The sequence below is a fragment of the Mus musculus genome, chromosome 18 (genome assembly GCF_000001635.26).
Source record: "Mus musculus strain C57BL/6J chromosome 18, GRCm38.p6 C57BL/6J".
Classification (NCBI taxonomy): Eukaryota; Metazoa; Chordata; class Mammalia; order Rodentia; family Muridae; genus Mus; species Mus musculus.
In genome coordinates, this window is record NC_000084.6 from 20,469,518 (window position 1) to 20,482,924 (window position 13,407).

The 13,407-nt window shown below is 39.9% G+C and overlaps 1 protein-coding gene across 1 annotated transcript in view; it reads left to right on the forward strand.

Annotated features, from left to right (window-relative positions):
• Dsg4 (desmoglein 4) overlaps window positions 1–2,304 on the forward strand; it is a 35,647-nt gene extending 33,343 nt beyond the window's left edge. The window contains exon 16 of the mRNA NM_181564.2: window positions 1,316–2,304. Coding sequence (NP_853543.1) covers window positions 1,316–2,086 — 771 coding nt within the window. The 3' untranslated portion in view covers window positions 2,087–2,304. The remainder of the gene's footprint in view (window positions 1–1,315) is intronic.
• Window positions 2,305–13,407: the final 11,103 nt, after the last annotated feature.

The window sequence follows — 13,407 nt, forward strand, 5'->3', positions numbered from 1 at the left end:
TATGCAGGCAGCACTGAGGAGACACAGGGGGGGGGGGGGCTGAGAGAGAAAAGTGGTAGAGGAGGAAGGAGGGGAAGTTGATCAAAACACATTATATGCATATATGAAAGTATCTAACAATAAAAATAAATTTAAAAGGGGGAAATATGTTGAGGCTGAGATTGAAATAAAATGTATGGAACCCTTTATGGGCCAAACAGGAAGGGGAATCTGACTGGTTCCTGCTTCCAGCCCTGGGCTCCTCCTAAGAGTTTAGTCTTAAAAGTCAATTTTGAAAAATAATTTGAAGCAAGGCATGATGATACATGCCTTTAATCCCACCTTCGGAAGCTTTAGGCAGGAGGATTGTGTGTTTGAAGCCTGTCTGAGCTCAGCAGTGAGACTGTCTCCATAATGGTAATTTGTAAAAACATCACAAGGACTCATCTTTCAGACCTTTCCATCTTTAAACTTATTCCTGTCATCATCTTTGAATAGCTAAAACCACATAGATCTGAAAGGAAATTCTAAGGAAAGTCTCTGACTGTCAGAGAATTTTCAGTTTTACGTATGTTTTTGTTCCAAATTGGTCTAATGTATCTCATTACAGAAACATTTGGAGACTAACAAGATGACCCAGCATGTTTAGGATCTGCCTGTCAGTAGGAAAGACCCAACCTGAAAGTTATCACCTGACCTCCATATGTGGTCTATAGGCACGCATATCTGCACACATGCAAACAAATAAATAAATGCATAAGTGTAAGAAACTTTTTAAGTAAATATTTTGAACATAACTAAACACATTTTATTTCTTTCTTTTGTTTTGTTTTGTTTTGTTTTGGGGGGGGGGGTTGGTTTTTTCCAGACAGGGTTTCTCTGTGTAGCCCTGGCTGTCCTGGAACTCACTTTATAGACCAGGCTGGCCTCGAACTCAGAAATCTGCCTGCCTCTGCCTCCCAAGTGCTGGGATTAAAGGCATGCCCCACCACCGCCTGGCCACATTTTATTTCTAAGTGATCTCAGAAACAAAAAATCATAAACCCAAAAGAACTGAATATTATCTGATTCAAAATACAAGGAAATACATTATCATTTATTACTTTTCAAATTAGGGGAACTAACACATATTCCTCAAGTTCTATACCCCATTAACTCACACAATGATCTCTATTTAAAACACAATAATTTAGTAATACATCCAAGTATTGTTTTATTTCTTAATTTAGTCCACAAAATCTTTAGGTCAGAGAAGTCACTGAAGCACAGTTATTACTTCTCTCTGGTTGATGTAAAGAAAAAGAAACTTAATGTCCTGCCTTTCCTCCCATCTTAGAAAGCGTATGCATATGCAGATGAAGATGAAGGCCGACCAGCCAATGACTGCCTGCTCATTTATGATCACGAAGGAGCTGGGTCACCCGTGGGCTCCATTGGCTGCTGCAGTTGGATTGTGGATGACTTAGACGAAAGCTACATAGAGACTTTGGATCCAAAGTTCAGGACTCTAGCTGAAATCTGCTTGGACACAGAGATTGAACCCTTCCCTTCACACCAGGCCTGTATACCAATCAGCACTGACCTCCCTCTGCTGGGGCCTAATTACTTTGTCAATGAGTCTTCAGGAATGACTCTCTCAGAGGCTGAATTCCAAGCAGAAATGGCAGCAGCCTCTGAACCCATGATTCATGGGGACATCATAGTGACTGAGACCTACACTACTTCTGACCCATGTGTCCAACCCACAACGATTGTCTTTGACTCTCAGATTCCACCAAACGTAGTCGTGACCGAAACCGTAATGGCACCTGTCTACGATGTTCAAGGGAACATTTGTGTGCCTGCTGAGATAGCCAACACACACAATGTATACTATGCTGAGAGAGTGGTGGCTAGCCCTGGTATACCTGACATGGGCAACAGTAACATTAGTGATGCATGTATAGGACCAGTGATGAGCGGCGGTATTTTGGTAGGGCCAGAAATTCAAGTGACACAAATGATGAGCCCAGACATTCACATAAGCCAAACCACAGGCTCCACCTCCCCAATGACGTCTCAACACCGAGTAACCAGATACAGCAATATGCACTACTCCCGACAGTAAGTTCTCCATGGAGACTCTGCATTGTAATGCCCACCAACATCCCATCAAAGACATATAATGTGCTGTAGTCCACATTTTAACACTCAGCAAACATTCACACATTCTAAGTTCAACAGGGCTCTTTGATGACAGCTTTGGGAGGATAAATACGACTACGCACTTTAGATAAGCCTCTTTTTAGTTCTTTCTGTTTCTCAATAATGGGCCAAAAATACACCATAGAGTTAAAGGTGCTGTCTACCAAGTAGCACACCAGTCATGGTGCCAATCCTGAAAGTTCCCAGGCTGAATCAACAACCTGGGAAAGATGGAGCACACCAAAGTTGCAAATGATCTTTTATCTGCATCTTCTACCCATATTTTTCTTTAGAGAAATATTTTGATTTTTTTTTCAATTTGGGCTAATGCTACATAGTGAAACCCTGTCTCAAGAAAATAGAATCAATTACTTCAGGACTGCAGGTGTAGCCCAATGGCAGTGTTTGGCCAGCATGCCTGAAGCCCTATGCTAAATCACCAGCACCAGAAAAAAATAACTGAAACAAGTGAAATGCAAATTTCTGAAAGGAAGGTGGCACACTTGTCAGTTCATATGAATTGTATTTTCAAAGGATTTTTCAAGACATGCAACATTAAGCATTATTATGCCACTAAGCATGCATTGTATGAGAAAAAGAGTTGGGGGTTGGCTAGAGAGATAGCTGGGTGTCAAGAGTACTTACTGCTCTTGTAGGGGACTCAGGTTCATTTCCTGCCATCCACACTGTGGCTCTCAACCATATGTAACTCCAATTCTAGGGGATCTGATGCCCACTTCAAGTCCTGTTGGGCACTAAGCATGAACATGGTATATATACATACATGCAGTCCAAACACTCAGACACATAAAATAAATTTACAAGAGAGAGAGAGAAGAGGGGGGAGGGAGAGAGAGAGGAGGAAGGGAGGGAGAGAGAGAGAGAGAGAGAGAGGGAGAGGGAGAGGGAGAGAGAAAGAGAGAAGGGATGAAGAAAGGGAGAGAGGAAGAGAGAGAAAGAGAAGTTTGTTAGCTAGAAATAACTTACTTGAGAAGATATATATATAAATATATATAATTATACTTTATTGATTTATATGAATTTAAAATCACAAAAAAGAAACAGATCTTGGGAGATGTATTAGTATTTTCCCTATTGCAAGGAATTTTTTCCTTACTTTTGCTAATTATGTCAAAAATATGACATATTGTTTAATCAGTTTTCTTGGCCTGAGTCATGGAGGTTTCACTTGGCCATCAGAAGTTTCCCAGATAGACCTATATAGTTATTATATTTTTAAACAATATTTACTTGGAAACTGAGTGTGATGCTGGGTGAGTGGAATGCAAACAGTAACACAAATTCCCTGTTTTCAGTAGGCATGTGCCTGGCTCAAGACACAGAAACTATTTAATTCTGTAAATTTTGTAAACTATTCAGTACAAACTGTAATATGACTGGAAAGACAATGTAAATGAAATAAATATCTTTTCAGGGCTGATTCCTTTTAGAAGGAAATAGTGGGAGAAGTTTTTTGTTTGTTTGGTTGCTTGGGTGTTTGTTGTTGTTGTTGTTGCTTGTTTGGTTTGGTTTGGTTTTTTTTTTTTTTTTTTTTTTTTTTTTGCTGTTCACTTATTTAAAAGCTTTTGCATTGGAGGCCTCTGACATGAGCTTTCATTTGATTTTGTATAGAAAAGAAATAGAAAGATAGAGTAACCATAGTATGTTAGTTTTGGTACCAAACCTTGAACCCTTGTTCAAACCCTCTGGCCAGTGTTCTGATACTATAACTGCATCAGAATGGAGAAGAGCTAGGGGCTGGCGAGCTGGCTCAGGAGGTGAAAGTACTTGCCACCAAACCTGATGACCTGAGTCTGATCTCCAGAACCCACGTGGTGGAAGAAGAGAACCAGCTGCTGAGTGTTACCCTGAAAAGAATGGAGAAAAACAAGTTTTGCCTACTGTGTAAACTGTGTTGTTTGTGAATTAGAACAGAAAAGAAGTCTCTTAAAAAGCTGACTTCATGAAGTGGAAGTGCAGAATAGCTAAGACACTGACAGCTGAAGACTCTTTCCCCATCACCAGATAATTATGTACCCAAACTATTTAGCAATAGTTTTCAAATCTCACACTCTGTGATAGACATCTTGAGCTGTTCCTATCAACGATTCAGCTACATTTCTCTGCTTTATAAGTTGGTGAGACGAATGGAAGAATCCCGCAGCTTTGCTTCTGAAGTCATCTTATGGACAATGGCCAGATATTAGCTGACCACAGAGGGGCTCCTAGGCACTCAGCTTTGAGGCATATGGACATGGACATTTCTCTCTTAAGTTTTATGATCCACTGAGCCAATCATTCTAGAGACCAGGAAACAGCTGGTGAATCACTAAACACCAGTCAGTCAAAACTCAAAACACTATTGTTAGGTCTCAAACCCGGGACAAATCGCTGAGGTGCCTGTCTATTTAACATATCACAGCAGATACCAAGTTCTCCCAGCATCCCTCTGTCCCTAGCTGTTACAGAGTATGGCTGCCAAACTCTATCCCCTACCCCGAACTCTGCAGCCCAGGGCTGGGCTGTCCTTTCCCTGGCTCTTCTTCCCCATATAATCCAACCATTTTTACTATGCTTCTTACTCCTTTTGCACTTTTGGCCTCTTGGTCTTCTGCTCCCCGACTCCCTCACATGCTCTAGCTTGGTCTGCTGGTCATGTCTGTTCTGAACTCTCTCTCTCTCTCTCTCTCTCTCTCTCTCTCTCTCTCTCTCTCTCTCTCTCTCTGATGTCCCCATTTCTGGCTATGCTCTCCCTTTTATCTACAGTAAACTTTCTCCTCCGCCATACCTAGAAGCAATGATGCTCTTCTTTTTTAATTCCTTTTTTCATTGAACTATGAGATTTAAGAAATAAAGGATAAAATAGACCCAATCATGAGAAGGAAACATCTCTGTGAATGTTCTCTTCTTTCCCATTATCACTGTGCTTCCAAAAGAGGCCATTCGTGCCAGGCCAGGCCCTTCCTCTGCTGCACACTGTCTGTGGATTCCAGGTCAACAGCACTTCACTTTCTCTTGCTGCTCTAGAGTCAGCAGAAAGCCTTTTAATATGCTGGGTGGTCAAGTCCTATCATACACAACTCGAGTTTCCAAAATTAACTTGTTTTTGAAGATCTTCTCAGACAAATAAAAGGGGAAAATCAAAAGTTGTACTATTAGGTTAGGAAGTAAACTTGAAATGACATTTGCATTAAAGACTTCATAAAGAAACCTTAAAACCTAGGCAACACATTTTGATAAGTAAGCATAATAGCATATATTTGACTGACATGTGAAATTTCTTGAGAAGACAATTATTAATGAATAAACAGACTGTTTTGGAAAAGCCTTGGGTGTAGAAAAAGGAAAGCGTTTAGGATGTGACAGTATTTATAAATTTATTCAAAATCTGCTGTTTCAATTTTTTCTCTTTGGGATTGAATATTTTTATTGCAGCATAGTACTAAATATGATCATGTTATATGTTTCTTCAATAAAAGTGCATGCGCTGAGAATGAAGGTTCTTCATTTGACTCTTGGTGGAGGTAGCATTTCATGCATGACTGCAGACATGCTCACCCTGAAAAATCTTTATTATTGTGTCAGTAAGCAGTGCTTCTCTTTATTCTTACATGTTCCATTCAGGACATGGATTCATCTGTAAACTTAAATTCTAAATAATTAACATCAGTAGAATCACTGTTTGTGAATGCCCAGTACAAGATAACAAACCAACTGAATAAACATCAGAAATCGCTGTCAACATTGAAATTACAGTTAAGTACATCTCTTCACATCCTCTTTTGAAAATGAAACAAAATTACCACTATTATTTCTGTAGTAGATTAGGAAAGAATAATTTCATTTTGTCAATTAAAAAAGGCTACATAAACATGATAAAATATGGTGATGATATGTAGAATTCTGCATGACAAGGATCAAGAACATATATGAGCCAGAACTACAGAATATACCCAAAGACAAAAGCAAAATTAAAGTCAGAATAAAAAAACTTATCACATAGGCAGCCATTTTAACTCTAATTATGACATTGTTTCACTGCCTTTTGCTTAGCTGGCTCTCCTGAACACACTGCCTTTCTTGTGTATTTTAGCCTGTGTGCTCATAGAAAACAAAGACAGTGCTCCTCTTCTTTTCTGGCTCTCCAGTGTTGTATGTCTAGTATACAGCATGCAGTCCTTAACCTTAGAACATAGTCTAATTCTCCCTAAAAGCAAGTATGTGCAATTCATAGGTGCTGCCTCTAGAGAGCACCCTATGGAATGATCTTCCCAAAGACTCTATCAGAATCACCCTTAGCAAGAAGATGCAAATCCATACATAGCTCATAAAGTTGGTTATACTTCAGGAGAAGTTGACCTTTTGCCAAAAGATACTGGGATAAAGTTATGAAAGATAACTTCTAATTATTTTTAAAGGAGTTTAGGGCATACTTGAATAAAATATGACAGAGAATGCAAGTCAGAAATGCAGAACTCCTCCAACACATTAAAATTCAATGATCTGTTCAAGATCAAGCCACTCATCAGGGCAGCATGAATAAGGTAGACCAGACCCTGCCCTGATTTTTGAGCTTCTGGCAGTTAATGGCTATAGGGGGTTGGAGGAACCAGTTTTCTTCAATGGTGTGGGCCCTAGTAGGTTGCCCAGTGCATGGCCCCTACACCCACACATATATGGGTACCACTAATTGTGCTTCATGAGTTATGAAAGAAGGAAGAGGAGGAGACATGAAATTTGGAGGAGGTGGTCAGAAGGTAACTGGAAGGAGCAGTCAGAATGTTGGAAAGTAGACATGATCTACATTCATTGTATTTGTACATGAACTTACTGTAGAATAAATCATTTTAAACAGTGGTGCCAAGCTATATATCTCAAGTTCCTCTGCCCCACATTCCAGAAAACCACTTCCAGCTAAATTGTACCTCCTAAAGGTTCCACAACATCCCAAAAGAGTACTTCCAGCTACGAACCAGTTATTCAAACACGTGAGGCCATTTTTTTTCTCCTGAATCTGAAACACATCAAACACATAGGGAACATTTTATATCCAAATTATATAACAGGTAACATGGAAATGCCAACAAGTTACACGACTAAGGCTAGCTAAATGAAAATTGAAGACTATCTGTATATGTTGCTATTGCCATAAAACGTCAACCAAGGAATTGAAAAAAAGTTGCTGTGGGCTGAACAAATGGTTAAGAATGTCTGTTGCCCTCATAGAGAAGGCAATTTCAGTTCCTAGGACCCATCTCCAACAGCTAACAACTACCTGTAACCTCAGCTCTAAGGGATCTGATGCTCTCTTCTAGTCTTCATAGACACTGAACTCATGTGCATATGCCCACACACAGACACACACAAATATACTTAATTTTAAAACTAGATATTTTTAAAATAAAAGGGTTTTAAAAATTAAAATTAGACTTTGGCTTGAAATCCATAGACTGGGCTTCCCTGTGAGTGCCCAGGAGACTGAATTCTAGGTGAGAGATGCTGAGCGTGTGTTTGGCTGGGAAGCAGTATGTGTCTGTGGTGAGTCACGGTGAGTGTTAGGGCAAAGGCCACAGGGAAGGCATGTGATCATCAAATACATATTGACTAGGACAACTTCGTTATGAGTTTAAGAGGGAGGTACTGCCTGGGTGGGGACTTTGGTATCAGTAACGTGTGAGCCACCAGGCGTGAGAAACACGAAACTAGGTGGAAATAAAATTATAAAAAAGCAAAGAGTAACAAAACCAAGAATTTGCTATCTCATACTATGCTGACTGATTCTCAGAGTTTTTCCTCATTAAGTCTCATAATTTTCTTTTTAAAGATTAGAAAGATAAATTTTCTATTTTAGATTAAGAAAAATAAAAATGTTATATGAAGTACTATAACCATAAGGAACCCCCATAATCGCGTGGTTTCTGTGTGGTTTGGTTGGAATAACTTTTTTTATTTTCTTTATTTGTGTGTGAACGAATTGCTAAAGATAGAAAAAATAAATCAGGATAGACATCTGGCATACCCTCACTGTCAGATTCAGGAGGAAATAAAGGGTTTGAATCCAGTCATACACAGCCCAGTGCACTTGAGAAAGACAGAAAGACCTCTGACCCCAGTTGAAAGTGTGTTAGTCGGTTTTTCAGCATAGTCACATAACACCTGTCACAAGCAATTTAGAAGAAGGAAAGAGTGACTTTGACTCATAGTCACGTGACTTCATGGTAAAACAGAGCATCATGTTGAAGACCAGATTGTTGAGCACACCAGAGATGCTCAGTTCACAGTAGTCAGGAAGCAGACAGAGAAGAGACTATACACAGGACATGTCCTTCAGGGGCATATCCTAGAGAAAAGCTTACTCCAGCGGGCTCCACTAGTGTCCATTCAGCTACACATCCATCAAGGGTAAGTACTGATACATTAGAACCTCAGTGACCAATTTTCAAAGGTCCATAGTAGAAACTAAGTCTTTAATGCATGAGTTTTCAAGGCACTTTTAGAGTCAAGTCATAATAGTGAATGAGCGACAATCAGCCAAAGGAAGAATAGAAAAGGCATTTCAAGACAATAAAACAAAAGAGGAGAAAGATGGAGAAACAGGAAAAGTTCAAATATAGATGAGACAGATCCTCTGAAGTGGATGCGGTTGGTAAGACTGATGAGTACATGATACGGTCAGACCACAAGGAAGGCTTGGCTTGCAGATAAGTTGGTAGAGCCCTTGCCTAGTATTCAAAAGAAGTCCCATGTTCAATATCCAGCACTGCATAAAACCAATTGCCCTAGTGCATATCTCTAACCCCATTGTTCAGAAGGTAGAAGCAAGATGGTCAGAAATTCAAGGTGACCCTTGACTGAATAGCAAATTTGAGGCCAGGCTGGACTACATGAGACATTGTCTTAAAAAATAAAATAGACAAAAAAAATCAGAATAAATCTATATTAGCCTGAAATTGAAGGATAGCTGCTGAAAAAAACAAATTCTGGGAAAGAATCCTTTCACACCCTTGGTAAATCTCTGTCTTGGTGTCGCCACTATGAACATCTGTGTAGTGATTGACCAAAAAGGTAAGGATAGACCAACCATGTGATCCAGCTATACTACTCTTGGTACTTACCTAAAGGGGTCAAAACCAACATAAAACAGTATACCTGCATACACATGTTTATTACAGCAGTATCCACAACAATTATAGTGTGGAATGAAATTATGTGTCCAGCAACAAATGAGTAGATTTTTTTAAAAAGCTATTATTTAGACACAACAGGGTACTATTTAGCTTTGAAAAACAAAGTAATGTCATATTCAGAAAAAAAAATGGATACAGTTTGGTCTCATCAAATTAAGGAAAGTCAGCTAAACTCAAAGTAATTTGCATATTTTCTACCATATAAGTGACCTATTAAGGTGACTACATGGCAAGAAACACATGCCCTGTAGAAGAAAAGGGGAATGAGGAAGGGTAATTGGAGAAACGAATACAATCAAAATACATTAATAATTTTTAAAATGTTTTCATAATGTATTATTTTATACAATAATACATGTTAATAAAAATTTGAAAATAATTGCTGAAATACTTGCTGGAGAAGAGTGAATTTGAAATCACTTCTAATGTCTGCTACATCACAAATACAAGGCAGGTGAGGCCATCAAGGGTGGTTCAATAAACAAAGCAGCAAGAGAATTATTGGGACTCCATCTGCATCTCGGTCCTCAGGATCACTCACTGGCTAACCGACTGCCATTCATAGCACCAGGTTACAATTGTGCATCAAGTTAGGATGCCTGTGTCCCAAAGATGGCACTGCAGCCTAAAATTCCAGAGCCCAGGGAATCACTCACACTGTAAGACTCTTGCTTCAGGTCTGTGAGCTGAATGAGAAGAAAAGAGAAACCAAGGCCCAGAATTTTATCTTAAGAATAATCTGATGAAAGAATGATAATAAATGTATTATAATGATGAATTCTGCAAGAAGGAATAGAAGTTGTCTTTTATACTGCTGTGACAAAACACTGTAACTGAAAGAGCCTCTAAAGAAAGGATGTAATTGGGACTACAGTTGCAGAGGGTTAGAGTCCTTGATGATGGAGCAAAGGCATGGCACCAGGGACAGCTGAGAGCTCACATATTGATCCATTAGTAGGAAGTAAATGGTACAGGTCTTTTGATATCTCAAAGCCAACCATCAATAACACACTTCCTCTAACAAGGCTTCCTCATAATCCTTCCCAAGCAATTTAACCAATTGAAGACAAGTATTCAGACAGATGAGCCTATGCAGGTTGATCTCATTTGAACCATCACATCCTACTCCCTGTTCTCCACTCCTGGTGCTCACAGTCTTGTGATCTTATCATAATGTAAAATGTTTTTACTCCAACGTCAAAAGTCCCCATTGTCTTTCATTCTCAATACCATTTAAAAGTCCATCATCTCTTCCGAGACTCAAGACAATCTCTTCCCTTTTTTGTTAATGACTATACAAAATTTGTATTCCTGGACAACCAAGATTTAAAAATAGGCAAGGCTATGAGCTGAAAATCCAAATAGCCCTAGCTTAATCTACAACCTTTTACTATTTATTATTATTACTATTATTATAATTCTCTCATATATTACATTCCTACTCGTTTCCCCTCCCATCTCTCTCCCCAGTTTCTTCCTTCCACCTTCCCTTTCCCCCATATTTCCTCTACTTCCACCTCCCCTCAGAAAAGAGCAGAGCTTCTAGAGACAGCAACCAAATAACAAGCTCCAATAAGACCAGTGACATACCAGCACACCAAGGCTGGTCAATTCTAGCCTGTAGGAGGAAAAGGTCTCACAAGTAGACAAAAGAATCAAGGACAGCCCCCACTCCCACTGTTAGGATTCTTACAAGAGCACCAAGCTACTCAGCTATAACATATATGCTGAGGTCCTAGGTCAGATCACCATATGCTTCCCTAATCTCTGAGAGCCCCCATGAGTCCTGGTCATTTGATTCTGTGGGCCTTATTCTCATGTTCTCATATTGTCCCTGACCCCTCTGGTTGTTCTGATCCTTCCTCTCCCTCCTCAGCAAGACTACATGGAGAGCTATACAGCAATTGGCTATGGTACTTTGCATCTACTCCCATCAGTTGCTGGATGAAGTCTCTCTGGTCTCTTCAATAATGATCCTGCTAGTCTCAAAACACTCTGCAAGCAGGACAAGCATGCATATCTTTCTGGATCTGGTTTACCTCACTCAGGATGATTTTTTTAGTTCCATTCATGTCATGGTTTGTATATTCTTGGACCAGGGAGTGGCACCATTTGGAGGTGTGGCCTTGATGGAATAGGTGTGTCACTGTGGGTGTGGGTTTAAGACCCTCATCCTAGTTGCCTGGAAGTCAGTCTTCCACTTGCAGCCTTTGGATGAAGACGTAGAACTCTCAGCTCTGGCTGGATGCTGCCATACTCCCACCTTGATGATAATGGACTGAACCTCTGAACCTATAAGCCAGCCCTAATTAAATATTGCTTTTTATAAGACTTGCCTTGGTCATGGTGTCTGTTCACAGCAGTAAAACCTTGACTAATACAATCCATTTGCCTGAAATTTCATTGTTTTTAAAGACTGACTCCACTGTGTAAATGAACCACATTTTCTTTATCCATTCTTTGGGTGTGGGACATCTAGGTTGTTCCCAGTTTCTGGCTATTACAAATAAAGCTGCTAACGAACATAGTTGAGCAAGTGTCCCTGTGATAGGATAGAGTTGTCCTTTGAGCATATGCCCAGGAGTGATATAAAGATATTAAGATAAATTGCTTCCCAATTTTCTAAGAAATTGCCATATTGACTTCTAAAGTGCCTATACAAGTTTGTACTGCCACCAGCAGTGGAAGAGTGCTCCCTCAAGGCAATCTGCTAATTGCCTTGACAACCACCTGTAAAATAAAATGCAAATTACATACTCCCAACATAGAATGGTACAGAATGTACCTTCACATTACAAAAGTTAAGAGCCTGGGCTAGTGGACCAAACCAAAGAATGACTGAAACATACCAGGGAAAACTCCAGTTCCTGTAGCCCCATGTCTGATATCAGTGAGATTAGACAGCTCTACACTTCTGGGTTTGCCCATGCGATAGACTCCTCATCCTTGGTCTGGTTCCAGTCCTTTTGTACAGCTCTCCTTGGCAGATATCCACAACTCTGGCACCTCTTATATCTCAGGGTCTCCAACACAATCCAGTCTTCACTTTCATGCTTTTACATAATGGGCTCCGCTGCCACACCCCTGACCTCAGTGGCTTCCCTTAACCAGGAAGGAGGTCCTGCAACCCTTCTACTCTTATCTTCTTCATAATAACTTTAAAACCAGGTCCACTTAAATTACACTGCCAAGTTTGGCTACCAACTTGTGGTAGATCCTACACCCTTTAAATCACATTTGCAACAGGCTTGGTTTGTTGTTGATTTGGGGGAGTAAAAAATTCCTTAGGCTTTTTTCCTACAGGTTGCAAGATTAGCTAGATGAGGTCTTGCCCTGATGGTGCAATTTCAATGTGAATCAGACCTCTCCTTCATCTCCATATCAATTTCAGCACAAGTCTGGACTCCAACACTAAATTTCCTGGTTCTCTTTTCTTCTCTAACGTATACATTCTATATTTCTATTTGCTTGGCTTGCTCTTTTCCATTGTCAACTTGCAGAGAAGTGATTACTAACAACCATGTGACCCAGTCAATATTAGGCTGTCTTTAAATCACCTCTGCTGAAGAAATTAGTCTAGTATTTTTTTTAATTCAGCCATGGTCAAAATTGTCAGGGCAAGGGAAAAGGCCAAACATCACAAGAACTGAGTACAGCTCAATTGCCATCATTGCTTCCCTATGAAACCTCTCGAAGGCTGGACTGACTTGGATGGCCCATTAAGTTCAGCTTACAGTGTTCGACCATTTTCTTGTCCAAAGTCCCAAAAACATTCCAAAAAAGAAAAAGAAAAAGAAAAAAGAAAAAAACAGCATGATCAAACCTGTCACAGCAATAGCCCATTTCCTGGTACCAACTTCCCTATTAGTTACTTTTCCACAGCTGTGACAAAACACCATGACAGTGGCAACTTATTAAAGAAAAGTATTCAGTTGAGCGTATGTGTTCAAAGCCTTAAGAGTCCACGAGTCCATGATGCCGAAGCAAGGAACTGCTAAGAGCTCACACCTGTTAGCAGCAGGCAGAGAAAGATAACAAGGGCAAGCGTTCCAGGCCA